Here is a 16,732-nt window from a genome sequence, read left to right as displayed (position 1 = left end):
AAAGAGGAACACCAATACAAGTTAGCAAACTAATCATACAGAAGTGTGGCACATTGTAGGCAGAGCTGCTATTCAGCTGGTTCTGACCAGTTCTGCAGAACTGGTAGCGGAAATTTTGAGTAGTTTGGAGAACCGGCAAATACCACCTCTGGCTGGCCCCGCCCCCCATCTATTCTCTGCCTCCGAAGTCCCAGCTGATCAGCTGGGTCTTCTTTTGTTGCCCTGCACACAGAACTGAAAAGCAGGTTAGTGGGGTGGGGAGGGAATGGGGATTTTGCAGTATCCTTCCCCTGAAGTGGGATGGAAATGGAGATTTTGCAGTGTCCTTACCCTGGAATGGGGTGGAAATAGAGATTTTGCAGTATCCTTCCCCTGAAGTGGGATGGAAATGGGGATTTTGCAGTATCCTTCCCCTGGAGTGGGGTGGAAATGGAGATTTTGCAGTATCCTTCCCCTGGAGTGGGGTGGAAATGGAGATTTTGCAGTATCCTTCCCCTGGAGTGGGTTGGAAATGGAGATTTTGCAGTATCCTTCCCCTGGAGTGGGGTGGAAATGGAGATTTTGCAGTATCCTTCCCCTGGAGTGGGGTGGAAATGGAGATTTTGCAGTATCCTTCCCCTGAAGTGGGATGGAAATGGGGATTTTGCAGTATCCTTTCCCTGAAGTGGGATGGAAATGGAGATTTTGCAGTTTCCTTCCCCTGGAGTGGGGTGGAAATGGAGATTTTGCAGTATCCTTCCCTTGGAGTGGAGTGGAAATGGAGATTTTGCAGTATCCTTCCCCTGAAGTGGGATGGAAATGGAGATTTTGCAGTATCCTTCCCCTGGAGTGGGGTGGAAATGGGGATTTTGCAGTATCCTTCCCCTGAAGTGGGATGGAAATGGAGATTTTGCAGTGTCCTTCCCCTGGAGTGGGGTGGAAATGGGGATTTTGCAGTATCCTTCCCCTGAAGTGGGATGGGAATGGAGATTTTGCAGTATTCTTCCCCTGGGGTGGGGTGGAAATGGAGATTTTGCAGTATCCTTCCCCTGAAGTGGGATGGAAATGGAGATTTTGCAGTATCCTTCCCCTGGAGTGGGTTGGAAATGGAGATTTTGCAGTATCCTTCCCCTGAAGTGGGATGGGAATGGAGATTTTGCAGTGTCCTTCTCCTGGAGTGGGGTGGAAATGGGGATTTTGCAGTATTTTTCCCCTGAAGTGGGATGGGAATGGAGATTTTGCAGTATCCTTCCCCTGGAGTGGGATGGGAATGGAGATTTTATGATATCCTTCCGCTGGAGTGGGATGGGAATGGAGATTTTGCAGTATCCTTCCCCTGTGGTGGGGTGGGAATGGAGACTTTACAGTATCCTTCCCTTACCATGCCCACCAAGCCACACCCACAGAACCAGTAGTAAAAATAATTTGAATCCCAAATTATTTGTAGGGCTGTTTCAAAGGTTGTTCCGTTAGATTTCAACACTGAGTGGTGTGATTTTATGTACTTTCCTGCCAGATCCTGCCACCAAGAGCTTGGAAATGAAGGACCCGATGTCTTTGGTTGGCACTTACTACAGTGGGAAGTCAGTCCTTGTTACAGGAGCCACTGGGTTTATGGGCAAAGTCCTGGTTGAGAAGCTTCTCCGGTCTTGCAACGATGTGAAAACCATCTACATTTGTGTGCGGCCCAAAGGGGAACATTCCATGCAAACCCGAGTGGAGAATCTGCTGAAATGCAAGGTAAGGAAAAGAAACAGGTAGCAGAAGATAGAGCTTTGCCAAGCTAGCAAGAGTTATTTTCTTCTTATGCATTTGGTGCTATGTCTGTCTTTAGTCCCATAGAGACAAAATGAGGTCTTCTTTAATAAGTTCCATGCAGGGGTGAAATGCTCCCGGTTCTGACCGGATCTCGCGATCCGGTAGCGATCGTAGCCTGTGGTTCGGCGATCCGGTAGCGAATGCCAAACCACTGGTGACACCCGCCGCCCGGGTGTCAATACTTCCTGGTTTTAAACAGGAAATAATGTGGTTTTTACCTTCTGCGCATGTGCAGAATGCGGTATTCCAGTAGCAATGGCGGTGGGTAGTTCAGAGAACTGGTAGCAAACATCTCTGCCCCCCCTCCACCCATGCCCAGCTGAGCCGCACAATCATCAGAGGTTTTGGTTTTTTTACTTTTACTCTTCGGCTGAAAAAATGCTTTTAAAAGTAAAAAAAAAAGCCTCTGGGAGCAAAGCACGAAGCTGAAGCCTGAAGCACGAAGCATGAAGCTGAAGCCTGAAGATGACGAATGAAACTTCGTCGAAACGTCGCCAAGGCACTTCCAATTTTATGCAGGAGAAAACCCGAATAACCAAAGACCTACATACAAACACCCACGAACACCTCAGAAAATATATATATATATATGTGGGGGGGGGGGTGTCTTTGGTTATTCGGGTTTGTCCCGCGTAAAATTGGAAGTGTCTTGGCAACGTTTCAACGAAGTCTCATTCGTCATCTTCAGGCTTCAGCTTCGTGCTTCTGGGAGCAATGTGTGATCGCAGCTGTTTCTTCCTTTTAACTGTTAGTGGGTGGGTGGGATCACCCCTCTCACCTGTCATTGCCAACCTCTAAATGGAACATTTGAAACCCAAGCTCTAGAAAAATCTGATCACAAACCCAAACTCTGGCTCAGATATGTAGATGACACCTTCATAATCTGGCCACATGGGAAAGAAAAACTTGACAACTTCCTCACACACCTCAATAGCCTACACCCCAAAATACAGTTCACCATGGACACAGAAGTTAACAACCAACTTCCCTTCCTGGATGTCTTAGTTTACAAGAAACCCAATGGCTCCCTAGAACACACCATCTACCAGAAGAAAACACACACAAACCGCTATCTGCACGCACTCTCACACCACCACCCAGCACAGATCAACTCCGTAGCCAAGACACTCATCTCCAGAACAAAACGCTTAGCTGACGAACAACACCTAAAAACCGAACTACACACTCTCACTAACGTACTAACATCCAATGGATTCCAAAGAAATAAGATTACCAAGCTAATCCAAAAAGAACCCCCCACTAAAATCCAAGACAGAGAACAAGAAAACAGCACAGCCCTCCTCCCATATATAAAAGGCACCACAGACAGAATCAGCAAGATCCTCCACAAACACAACATCAAGACAGCATTCTGCACAAACCGAAAAATATCCACCATCCTAAGAAACCCCAAAGACAAAATTGAGTTAGAAAATCAAGGAGTATATGAAATCCCATGCACCGCCTGCCCCACCACATACATTGGACAAACCAACAGAAGAATAAGTGCACGCATTGAAGAACACAAGAACTCAGTCAAAAAAGAGGAACCAACTTCTTCCCTGGTCCAACACCTTAAAGCCACAGGACACGATATTGACTTTAAAAAGACCAGAACTATCGCCAAAACTGAACACTTTAACAACAGAATAATCAGAGAAGCCATTGAGATAGAAAAAAACCCACACAGCATGAACAAACGAGATGACACCTCCCGCCTACCAGCCATTTGGAAACCCGCCCTTATTGACAAACGAGTCCCTAACACGAGGAATGATACCAGACTCACACTCACGAGGTCCACACAGGATGTCACCACCACACATCCTCCCAGAAAGCAGACTCAAACCCACACGAATGATGAAGCACGACCAAGGACCAGAAGCCAGACCGCAGCTGCAACATTAGCCATTTCAAACCCCTCCAATCCATACATGCAGCAGACTGACACCCACTATGAAGATGTAGCATGAACAAGAACACGAAGCCAAACAACAATTGCCCAAACAGGGCAATGCAGTTCACCAACTCAAATCCCCCTGCAACTCAGACTAATCTGAGCACAAACAAGCCCCCACCCAAACAGGGCACACCCCCATCCAATCAGAGCACAAAAAAACCCCATCCAATCAGAGCACAGCCAAGCTCCCACCCAATCAGTTCAAACCCCCACTAGCAGTTAAAAGGAAGAAACAGCTGGGATCACACATTGCTCCCAGAAGCACGAAGCTGAAGCCTGAAGATGACGAATGAGACTTTGTCGAAATGTCGCTAAGACACTTCCAATTTTACATGGGAGAAAACCCGAACAACCAAAGACCTACATACAAACACCTGTGAAAACCTCAGAAAACACACACACACACACACACACATATATTTGTAGGTTTTCACGGGTATAGGTATGTAGGTCTTGGCATATTTGGGTCTTTTCCTGTGTAAGGTTGAGAGTATCTTGGCGACGTTTCGACGAGGTCTCACTCATCATCTTCAGGCTGGTGCTTTCGGCTTCGTGCTTGTCCGAGCACACAGACACATCCAAATCTCAGGTATCCTTAAATAGACCCATATCATTGAAACATCTGCTCAGCAGTCGTTTTGGCTCTATCTGCCAGCATCTGATGTTACTATTCATAATGTAAAATAAATTAATTCCTAGTGGATTTCGACTTGAGGAACCTGGAGCATTTTCCTTCTTTGTTAAGTGAATATTACCTTGAACTCTAGGTGTTCGATAGAGTCCGGGAAGAATGTTCTAATTTCCATGAGAAGATTAAGCCCATCAGTGCTGAGTTCACCAAGCCAAACCTGGCCATCGCTCCTGAAGATCAGGAGGAGCTGCTTTCTGAGGTCAACGTGATCTTCCATTGTGCTGCAACAATTCGATTTGTTGAGCCTCTGAAGTAAGTTCTCTTTCCTTTCTTCTTTGTTTTATTGGAAATCACCGCGTTGATATAACAACCTTTAGGCCAGCAGTGAGATTCATTCACCTTCCCTACCGGTTTGCAAATGTGAGCATGCACTTGGAGACCTGCCAGGCCGATATCTTCAAAACTTGGCAAAGAGTCTCGGAGAGTCACAGACCAATTAAGCAAACCAATTGTCTCCTGCAAACGCCACTCCCCTTTCACTCCTCTTTTATTCCCTCTGGGAGGGCCATTCATCGTCCACCTGTGGCCTTACTCCCAAGTCGACCCTTGTTCTTTAGCTGTTTCCTTCATCTGGCAACTCTGCGCATGCGCACCCTTGGAACAGGCTCCAGCTGTTCATCTGCCTCACTGATGTCTGACTCTGAAGGCAGCTGTAACTGGCATTTGGCCCTGGCCCCCTCTCTGCCTCCGACGCAGAGCCCACATCAGAGCCTTCCTCAGACTCCAGGACGGGCCCATGTTCCTCCCCAACCTCCTCACTGTCCAAACCTGCTGCCAGATCTCCTGGCCACTGGCAGGCCACAACAGATATCCTTAAGGAACACAAAAAGAAGTACATTGCTGATATTTTATTCTTGTAATTCTTCTAACATAGGTAGAGGTAGATATTTCTCTCTCTGGGCACAATGAAAATATATCTGCTGAACAAAACTCCGCATTGGGGACAGGAAGGGCATCCGGCCAGTAAACACTCAGCTCCATTCAGTGGCCCAGACTCCACCCAGCAAGGAATTATGGGGTCATTAAAAGAAGATGATAGACTGAGGCAGTTTGCTGCTGTTGCTGCTTGTAAGAATTTCCAATTCTTCTCAGCAGATATTACTTATAAGATGATGCAGATTGCACCTGTGGCTTTCTCCAGTGGAAGCCGACAACTTGGCATGGTTAGCTCAGCATGGCCAGCTCCGCCATTGCCAAGTCGCCTCTGCCAACCCAGTGCCACCGAGTCAACACAGGACAATCCAACATGTCGAATTCACTGTATAGCCAGCTGGGAAGGCAGGGCAGAGTGCTGAGCAGTGGTGATAGTAGTGACAGTTTTTTTTCCCCCATTTTCACACACCCCAACCAAAACTGCCACCAGCCATTCAGCCGCAGTGGTGTTCGGGATGTTTGGCAGCAGCAGTGGGCGGAGATGGATGCGGAGAGGAGGTGAGGCTGGATGCATCCCATTTTCATACACCCGCCACAACTGATGCTGCCCCAGGCCATTTGTTAGTGGTGGCAGTGGGCAGGACTGGTGGCAGGGAGGCAGCAGCAACCAGATGCATCCCATTGTCACAAAGCCTGCTGTTCTGTTCCCCCCCACCACCTCTCCAATGAACACACGCCAGCCGAGGCCATCTGCCAGCAATTAATTTACAATCGGCCGAGTGTCCTTTGGCAGAGAACAATTCTGGCACCGTTTCTTCACGTGCCTGCCAAGCCTCTTATCAAGTAGCAGAGGGCTGACAATCCATTGCCAAAGCAACCAGGAGCCCGCAGAATAATCCAAAAGTTACTCACAAAGAAATCCCAGCCTTCAATCCAAGAGCACGAAGCAGTTCACCCTAGTAGCTTGTAGCTTTGTCCGACATAAGAGCCTACAGAGAAACCCCACTCGCTTTTATCCCCTGTGGGGTGTTGCTCCGTGATTCAGCACTCCCTGGGCCTGCCCCACCTCTTTCTCTGCTGCTCAAGCCTATCTCGATGTCGCTGTCTCGGATTGAGCCAAGACTGATCCTCAGCAGCTGGCTCTTGGGGCGTTGCCAGGGAGGAGGAGGGGTTGGGGGAAAGAGGCCTTGTCAGCTCCTCCTCCTCCTCCTTCTGGCCTGCAGCTGGAACCTGGGACGGTGCCAGGGAGGAGAAGGGTTCGGGGGGGCAAGGAGGCCTTGTCACTCCTCCTCCTCACTCTCCGAGTCATCCGGCTACAGGAGGCCAGGCCCGGGGAGTGGAGCCACAACACCTGCCATTGCCACCACCCCTGGAGCTACACTGAACTCTGGGAGTTTCAGGGGCTCAGTGTGGTGGCAATAGTGGGAGTGTAAAAATGGGAAGCTGCCCACTCCCAGTGCTGTTCTGTGCTCTGCCCACCCAGTCACTCATCTGCCTACTTGCTCCCCTGGCTTTTCTTCCAGATATCCATGGTGAGTTGTCCCTATGGAACATTGGCTGTGTTGAATTGTTCTGTGGCAACTTGGCAGCGTGGAGTTGGCAGAGTCGACTTGGCAGTGGCAAGCTGGCCATGCTGACCTGAATATGTTGGGTGGTCCTAGACCCTTCCTCCAGCTGTGTAAGAAATTACTGAAGTCAGTGCAGTGAGGACCGCTTTCCAAATCCAGCAATGTGTCAACTTTCTAAATGACGTCAGGTGAAGCCCTGCTTACTTGCATTCTGTTTCTTAGTTGCCACGTGTGGGGAGGGGGGAATGGGCCAGCATGAAGGGAGCATGAGGAATGAAAATTGGGGTGGGGGTTAAGGAGAATGGTGGACATAACAGTGACTGGACCCAGCTTGGGGATCAAGGTCATAACGCCGAACAGCTGCTGAGACCAGATCGAGGGAGACGTTACTAATGATTGACCCATGTGACCAAGAACACCTGGAGCAGGCGGGGAGTTTCAAGCCTTTTTATGTCATTGATGTGCGGAAGTCCCATAGAGCAGGGACTTAACTGGTTGTTAAACCGGGAGGATCCCATAGAGCAGGGACTTAACTGGTTGTTAAACCGGGAGGATCCCACCACTGCCAAAGACCCTTTGTTGAATACATAGCATAGGCACTTAGTGAAATGAAGCTAGCTTTATGGCAGGGGTCTCCAACCTTGGTCCCTTCAAGACTTGTGGACTTCAACTCCCAGAGACCCTCAGCCAGCAAAACTGGCTGAGGAACTCTGGGAGTTGAAGTCCACAAGTCTTAAAAGGACCAAGGTTGGAGACCCCTGCCATAAAGCTAGCTTCATTTCACTAAGTGCCTATGCTATGTATTCAACAAAGGGTCTTTGGCAGTGGTGGGATCCTCCCGGTTTAACAACCAGTTTGGTTATTGTACGCTTCGTGAGCGCAGGCACTTCGCGCACATGCACGTGTGGGCACAGTTTGCAGAAATCTTCATTTCCGCGTTTCTTTGGGAAGAAACACAGCTGAGGCGTGGCAATCTGCTTTGCCGCATGAGTCAGCTGAGAAGATAAAGGTAGGAAAATAGCACGGGTGAGTGGGCGGGCTCATCTGATCGTCACGATAAACCGATTCACTCCCAGCTGATCATCAGAGCTGACGGTTTCCACGAACTGGTCTGAACCGGTAAAATCCCACCGTGCAGTGGTAGTCAACCTAGTCCCTACCACCCTCTAGTGGGCGTTCCAGCTTTCATGGTGGGCAGTAGGGGTTTTGTCCGATACTGAAGCACTTTCCTTTTTTTTAATTTAATTGACTTTTTAAAAAAATTTTATAGCAATATTTAAAAACATTTTCATTAGGTTTTCATAAAATTCCCTGTGACAATTTAAATTTCTGAAAATATACTATTTGTATCGCCCGTGCATAAGTTTAGTTCACGTTACTTAAGTGAAACTAAATGGCGCTATGGTGAGACTGCAAACAAAAAAGCCTCATCCCAGAATAGCTCGTGCATCTCCCCCCACATCACCCAGCTGTAACAGACAAGCAGAGCTGGTAGCCGGCGCCCCCCCCCCCCAAACCCCAATCCATGATGCACGAGAGGCATGCGCAGACAATGCTACATGGTGCATTACTGTGGAACCGGTGGGCAGTTAGAAAATTTTACTACTAACAGAGATACAAAAGTAGGCGGTAGTTATAAAAAGGTTGACTATCCCTTATCCCGCCCCTGGTCTTTTGAGTCTGTCTGGTGCATCAAAGTTCTGATTCAATTGGGTGCATTGCTTGGAACCATGACAAAGTGTGGAATTATGTTCCTCTTGAATTCCTGAAGAGATTCTCAGCACAGCCAAAAGGATCAATTTAGACCTGGTCTCACACACACTGGACCTCAATCCTAGCTTTTTGTGCTTTCTTGAACAGAGATGTCCTTCTCCTGAATGTCATGGGGACCCAGCAACTCCTGAGGCTGGCCCACCAGATGAAAAACCTCGAAGCCCTCGTCCACATTTCAACGGCCTATTCAAACTGCAATCGGAGGCACATAGAGGAAGTCTGCTATCCGGTTCCCGTGGAACCAAAGAAGCTTTTGGACCTGGTGACGTAAGTAATGGAAGCAACCCTTCCTCTGTTGTGATGTATTTGCAAGTAGGTTTGAAGGAATACTTGTTGCCTCATCCTACACACTTTCTTCTAAGAAAAAGGTGGTATGGAATAGGGAAGTCCCAGAAACATGCAGTATTTGTGTAGATGCTTCATGAAAAGAATATCTTTATAATATAATTGTCCTTGTCCTGGTTGGTGGAGATGGAGAAAACAGAGAGGCATAGTTTTTTTTTTAATTTGCATTTATATCCCGCCCTTCTCCAAAGACTCAGGGCGGCTTACACTATGTCAAGCAATAGTCTTCATCCATTTGTATATTATATACAAAGTCAACTTATTGCCCCCAACAATCTGGGTCCTCATTTTACCTACCTTATAAAGGATGGATGGCTGAGTCAACCTTGGGCCTGGTGGGGCTTGAACCTGCAGTAATTGCAAGCAGCTGTGTTAATAACAGACTGTCTTACCAGTCTGAGCCACAGAGGCCCTGTTACTGCAGCATTGCAGACATCTCAATGGTCCATTTATAACTTGATAAACGGATTGATATCTTGTTTGTGTGGAAAGCCCTGAAGGTATGTGTGATGTCATCAGCTGTAAGCTGATGGAAGGTTGTAAGCAGAGACAACTAAAAGCTGATGCAATGGGAATGATTCAGCATCTGGCATCTCCAGGTTAAGACTCTGGTGGGATCCATACAAGACCGGCACTTTAAGAAGCTGGTTAAGAAGCTGTCTATATAAGGGAAGCCATTAGAGGCCGTCTCCCTTCTTATTGTGTTCTCTCTCGTCGCGTATCTCATTGCTCTCCTTGTGTCAGTAGCTGTATGATAAGGTATTTACCACATATAAGTCTGTTCTTTCCTCCCTCGCCTTCGTCCGAGTGATGGCTTAATTAGCCGGCACTATCAGCTCTGGCAGCAGAATAGCCAGCGTCTGCCAAGAGCCTCTGTTATCTTCCACAATGCTGGTGAGTCACCCAGAAACAAACTTCAGCTCTTAATCAGTGGATTTGCCTGTTACAAAGAGACACAGCAGCTCTCGCTGCCTTTTATATCCTGTGGGGTGTGGCTCCATGACTCAACACTTCCTAGGCCTGCCCCACCCTTGCTTCTGTTGTTCCTGCCTCTCCTGCCTACGAAACCTAGGGTTCAACCAAGCCTGATTGCCGTCAGCTGGGTCTGCAGGCATGGCCTGGGAGGGGGGAGAATCTGGGGATGGAGGCCTCGTTTTCTCCTCCACCTGGCCTGCTTCTGGCTCCTGGAGCTGAGCCAGGGAAGCCGGTGCTCCCAAGGTAAGTCCTGATGGCCCTTCCCCCTCACTTTCCAAGTCACTTTCTGGCAGCAGGGCCGGCTCAGGGGGCGCAGACACAACAAAGTCTGTATATATTTAGCTGTATATAAACTACCATTATCTAAAGTAAATATTAGTTTGGTGGGTCATATGTAGAGGCAAATAGAAAAACCATTTTTTTATTTAAGGTGATCTTCAGCAAAACAGGAAATGACTCCATTTTTTTAAAGAAGGCATTTAATTTTATTTGACAACACTTAGAGTTGATCTTTTAAAATTTCTCCTTTTAGTATTCATCAATGGACATTAATATTTCAATATAAGTTTCTATGGTGCCTAACAATTGTTCCACTGGGAATAACCACCTTTGTCCATTACCTCAGATTTTCACATCTTCATATTCTTTAGAAATGAATCTCTATCACAAGGTTATTCCTATATACTATATTTTTCGAAGTATAAGACACACTTTTTCCCCCCTAAAAGAGGCTGAAAATTTGGGTGCATCTTATACTCCGAATATAGCTTTTTCAAAGCTTTTTTTTCAGCCCTAACGAGGCGCTAGTGATCTTCCGGGCTTTGCCTGCTCCCTCTGACTCTCAGTTGTTCTTCAGAAGCTTTTTTTCCAGCCCTAATGAGGTACTAGCAAGTGAAGCAATCTCTGCGCTTTGCCTGCTTTTCTCACTGCTTCTCCCTCCAAAGATCAGCTGTGCTTTAGCAGCTGTTTTTTATCTCCAAGCAGGGGATAAAAAACAGCAAACTAATGTGCTAAAGCTGACCAAACTAAGGACGCTAACCAGATGAATACCTGGCAGGCAGATTTTTTTTTCCTATTTTCCTCCCCAAAAACTAAGCTGTGTCTTATACTCAGGTGCATCTTATACTCTGAAAAATACGATAATTTTGTATGTATGTGAGACTAAACATGCATATATGTGATAGTGTGACTATATTCTCCATGGTTTTGTTTCTTTTCGTCAGTTTTCTTTGTTGAGTTTCTTTAGAATGTTGTTGATTCTTTTTCTTCGCTTTCGTGTATAACATTAATAAAAGCAAAATGAAAACAATTTAAAAATGACACGGATAGAAGATTTACTATTTCCCCACCCAAATAATGACATGAGCACCACCCCCTAGAGTCAGCAACGACTAGCACGTATGTGCGAGGGGAACCTTTACCTTTACCTTAGTTACTAAAGGGAAGATTTGCCACATATTACAGAAATTTAGCTTTTCCAGAAAAAAAGGTGTATAAAATGTGGAAGGACGTTTTTCTTCTCATGGATATCTTTTTATTGTTATTATACTTTTATTCATTAAACATGAAACTCAGTCAACGGAACATTTAAAAATGTATCACAAAGATTGTTGACTGGTGCTAATGGTTGATACGGGTTGCTGCCAGCATCCTAAAAGGTAAAGGTTCCCCTCGCACGTACGTGCTAGTCGTTTCCGACTCTAGGGGGCGGTGCTCATCTCCGTTTCAAAGCCGAAGAGCCAGCGCTGTCCGAAGACGTCTCTGTGGTCATGACTCAACACCCAAGGCGCACGGAACGCTGTTACCTTCCCACCAAAGGTGGTCCCTATTTTTTCTACTTGCATTTTTACGTGCTTTCGAAACTGCTAGGTTGGCATCTTCTTAAAAGTATCTTCTTAAAATGTATGATGGTCCCAGTAGTGCAGTTTCCTGGAGTTCCACTGGGGTTATTTCAGGAAGCTACAATTTCTTGATGCATTTTGTAAAATTCTTGAACATGGTGCTAAGTGCCCAGATGACAATGGGTATCACTGTTACATGTTTCATTCATAATCGTGTAGTTTTGATGGCCAGGTCGTGATATTTTGTGATTTTTTTCCAGTTCTTTTTCTTCGACTCTGGCATCTCCTGGTACAGCAATATCGTATCATTATTATTGTTGTTTTTGTTGCCCTTAGGTGTATGGATGAGTCCCTCATTGAAGCGATCACCCCCAATTTGATTGAAGGCTGGCCCAATACCTACACCTTCTCCAAAGCTCTGACTGAATATCTGATCCAACAAGAGAAAGGAGATCTAAACGTTGCCATCGTTCGACCCTCCATCGTGGGAGCTAGTTGGCAGGAGCCCTTCCCAGTAAGTAGGTTTGCTCTACCAGTGCTTGGCTTACATCAGTGATAGTCAACCTTTTTATACCTACCACCCACTATTGTATCTCTGTTAGTAGTAAAATTTTCTAACTGCCCACCGGTTCCACAGTAATGCGCCATGTATCATCATCTGCACATGCTGTCACGCATCGTGGATTGGGTTTTTTTTGCGGGGGGTGCAGGCTACCAGCTCTGATTGTCTGTTACAGCTGGATGGTGTGGGGGGAGATGCACGAGCTATTCTTGGATGAGGCTCTTTTGTTTGCGGTCGCACTATAGCGCCATTTAGTTTCACTTACGTAACATGAACTAAACTTATGCGCGGGCGATACAAATAGTATATTTTCAGAAATTTAAATTATCATGGGGAATTTTATGAAAACTTAATGAAAATGTTTTTAAATAATGCTATGAAATTTTTTTAAAAAGTCAATTAAATTAAAAAAAAAACCTACCGCCCATCATGAAAGCTGGAACACCCACTAGTGGGCAGTAGGGACCAGGTTGACTATCACTGGTTTACATGCTACTTCAGGCCAAAAGATTGTATTAGAGCCATTCCTTGGAAATAAGAATACCCTTCTCATGCTTTTGGAAGAAAAGAAGGAAGCCATGATAAATGAGCTCTTGTTGTGGCCTGCCAGTGACCAGCGGAGCTGGCAGCAGATTCGGACAGTGAGGAGGTTGGGGGGGGGAGAACATGGGCCAGTCCTGGAGTCTGGGGAAGGCTCTGCATCAGAGGCAGAGAGGGGGCCAAGGCCATCAGGGAGTTATGTGCTGCTTTCGGAGTCAGCCATCAGTGAGGCAGAGGAACAGCTGTAGTCTGTTCCCAGTGTATGCATGCACAGAGCTGCCAGAAGATAAGAACAATTAAGAAAGCAAGGTCAACTTGGGAAAGAAGGCCACACCTTGGAGATAATTGCCCCCTCCCATAAGACATAAAAGAGGCGCGAACGGAATGTGGGCTTTTGCAGGAAGCAATTAGTTCATTTGGGCGATTCAAGATTTGAAAGTTCTGTTTGTGACTCGGTGCCAAGTTTTGGAAACTAGCTCTCTGGCAGCATTCCAAGTGAGATAAAGGTGGGTATTGATAACCTTCCTCTGAAAGACTGTTTGTCAAGCCTTGTGAACTGTAAATGAAAGTAATTTACAGTCGTATAAACAAAACAGGTTTTGCAGGACTAAGACTTTGTGTCATGCTCTAGGAAGCCTAGGTCAGAACAGCTCTAGAGCTATGGCTTATCTCCCAAGCGTGAACCTGAGACCCATGGATGGGCTCTATCATGAGATCTCAAGATCAGGAAGCCATGGGATCACAAGATTCCATGAGAACTTCAGTAAGTTTGTTAAACATAGATGGGAAAATGTATAACTACGCTGTTTCCCTGAAAATAAGACCTATCCCAAAAATAAGTCCTAGCGTGTTTTTAATGCATGAACCTAATATAAGCCTATCCCCCAAAATAAGTCCTAATTAAGTACTTATGCAGCCGGCCAGCCACCCATTTTGTCTGGTTGTTCGTGCTGCCGCCACCACAAGGCAGCAGATGGTGGAGCTGCTCCAGACGCCCCACACTGGCTTACCTCAGTGCCCCCGCAGCCAGGCCATCCACGGCATGGTACGTGACTGGGGAGGGGGTTGTACCAGTGGTGAAATGTAAAATTTGTTACTACCGGTTCTGTGGCTGTGGCTTGGTGGTGGTGGGGGGGTAGTGTGACTGGGTGGGCATGGCCAACTTTTTTTTTTACTTTCAAAAGCATTTTTTCCCAGCTGAGTTGCCTGATCGTCAGAACCTTTTAAAAGCATTTTTTAAAACCTCTTCAGCTGATGAGGTTGTAGAAAAAATGCTTTTAAAAAGTTCTGACGATCCCAGCTGAACTGCGCAATCATCAGAGGCTTTTTTTTTTACTTTTAAAAGCATTTTTTCCCAGCTGAGTTGCCTGATCGTCAGAATTTTAAAAGCATTTTTACAACCTCTTCGGCTGATGAGGTTGTAAAAAAATGCTTTTAAAACGTTCTGACGATCCCAGCTGAACTGCGCAATCATCAGAGGCTTTTTTTTTTACTTTTAAAAGCATTTTTTCCCAGCTGAGTTGCCTGATCGTCAGAACCTTTTAAAAGCATTTTTTTACAACCTCTTCGGCTGATGAGGTTGTAGAAAAAATGCTTTTAAAAGGTTCTGACGATCCCAGCTGAGCTGCGCGATCATCAGAGGCTTTTTTTTTTTACTTTTAAAAGCATTTTTTCGGCTGAAGTAAAAATGCTTTTAAAAGTAAAAAAAAAAAACAACCTCTGATGATCGCGCGGCTCAGCTGGGCACGGGTGGGTGGGGGAGGGATTTTTGCTACCGGTTCTCCAAATCACCCGCTCCAATCACTACCGGATTGGGCGATCTGGTCCAAACCGGGAGCATTTTACCCCTGGGTTGTACATGTGATTTTTCTGTCTTCGTGGTTAGTATTAGATGTTTGTAAGTCTGATTGTGTCTCAAACTAAAGTTCCCACATTCAACTGTGCTATGTGGATTTCTAAGAATGATCTACAATATTTGGTTAGGAGCCTCAAAGATTCACTTAAACAGAAAAAAAAGGGCTATAAAGTAAATAATAAACACTGTCAAACTATCAAACAGTTTCAAAAGACAACGTACTTGACTTATGACCACAATTTCTGTTGTTAAGTGAGTTGTAAATTTGGCCCCGTTTTATGATATGACCTTTCTTGCCACAGTTGTTAAGTGAATCACTGCAGTTGTCAGGTTAGTAACGCGGTTGTTAAGTGAAGGTCGCGAAAGGTGATCACATGACCTCAGGACACTGCAACCGTCATAAATATGAGTCGGTTGCCAAGCGTCTGAATTTTGATAATGTGACCAAGGAGGTATTACAATGGTCATAAGTGTGAACCACGATCATAAGTCACTTTTTTTCAGTGTTGTCGTAACTTTGAGCAGTCACTAAATGAACTGTTGTAAATTGGGGATTACCTGTAATTGGAAAACACTTATTTCCACGGTTTATGTTTAGGGCTGCTCAGATTCATAGCCATCCTGACCAATTGCATTTGCCTTTCGTGTACCTTGGCTGAATGCTGAAAGATACATAAAATTCTAATATATTCCCCTCCCCTATGGGTCTACAACAGAGGTGGGTTGCAGCAGGTTCTGACCAGTTCTGGAGAACCGGTAGCGGAAATTTTGAGTAGTTAAGAGAACCAATAAATACTACTTCTGACTGGCCCCACCCTCATCTATTCTCTGCCTCCCGAGTCCCAGCTAATCGGGAAGAAATGGGGATTTTCCAGTAACCTTACCCTGGAATATAGGGACGCGGTGGCTCAGGGGCTAGGACGTTGAGCTTGTCGATCGAAAGGTTGGCAGCTCAGCGGTTCGAATCCCTAGTGCTGCCGTGAAACGGGGTGAGCTCCCATTACTTGTCCCAGCTTTTGCCAACCTAGCAGTTTCGAAAGCACATAAAAATTGATTTTAGTATGGGGGTTTTTGTGGGTTTTAATAGGGTTTTACTAAGGTTTTAGTTTTGATAAATTTTAGCTAATATTTTAAGTATACAGCGATTGAATCAGTTTTTTAAACTTGTTATTTTATTTTAATTTGTTAGGTTTCTTGTCGTTTTATTGGCTGTACACCGCCCTGAGTCTTCGGAGAAGGGCGGTATAAAAAATATTAATAAATAAAAAATGCAAATAGAAAAAATAGGGACCAACTTTGGTGGGAAGGTAACAGCGTTCCGTGCGCCTTTCGTGCTGAGTCATGCCGGCCACATGACCATGGAGATGTCTTCGGACAGCGCTGGCTCTTCGGTTTTGAAACGGAGATGAGCACCCAGAGTTAGGAACAACTAGCACGTATGTGCGAGGGGAACCTTTACCTTCACCTTACCCTGGAATGGGGAGAGAATGGAGATTTTACAATATCCTTTCCCTGGAGTGAGGTAGGAATGGAGATTTTATAATATCCTTCCCCTGCCACGCCCACCAAGTCATGCCCACCAAGCCATGCCACGCCCACAGAAACGGCAGCAAAAAAATTTGAAACCCACCATTGGTCTACAAATACCCCAAAAATGTTTCCCCGTGTTTCCCCAAAAATAAGACCAGGTCTTCCCAAAGTAGGATTCAATTTTTTTTCATAGCCAACACCCTCAAACACTATGTACTGGTTAATTGAAATTAGCATAGAAACCAACAAGAACAGTGGTTAAGCCATTCAGATGTAGCAAACCAATTCCCATGGTAGATGTAAGTGAAAAATCTGCCCACACACTCTTGTGCAAAACCTAACAATGTCATTCATGGAAGCAGGTCAATTAATAATACTCCCATCTTCTCCACAGAAAAGAATACATTGACCCATTTATAAAT

At 45.7% G+C, this 16,732-nt stretch overlaps 1 protein-coding gene across 1 annotated transcript in view; it reads left to right on the top strand.

Annotated features, from left to right (window-relative positions):
* The window catches only part of LOC131202038 (fatty acyl-CoA reductase 2-like), a 48,559-nt gene that overhangs the window by 2,608 nt on the left and 29,219 nt on the right, over positions 1-16,732 (top strand). Inside the window, exons 2-5 of the mRNA XM_058190557.1 lie at positions 1,496-1,719; positions 4,525-4,700; positions 8,750-8,929; positions 12,160-12,337. Coding sequence (XP_058046540.1) covers positions 1,519-1,719; positions 4,525-4,700; positions 8,750-8,929; positions 12,160-12,337 — 735 coding nt within the window. The 5' untranslated portion in view covers positions 1,496-1,518. The remainder of the gene's footprint in view (positions 1-1,495; positions 1,720-4,524; positions 4,701-8,749; positions 8,930-12,159; positions 12,338-16,732) is intronic.

This window comes from Ahaetulla prasina, chromosome 7 (assembly GCF_028640845.1).
Source record: "Ahaetulla prasina isolate Xishuangbanna chromosome 7, ASM2864084v1, whole genome shotgun sequence".
NCBI lineage: Eukaryota > Metazoa > Chordata > Lepidosauria > Squamata > Colubridae > Ahaetulla > Ahaetulla prasina.
This window is presented reverse-complemented; position numbering and strand designations above follow the sequence as displayed.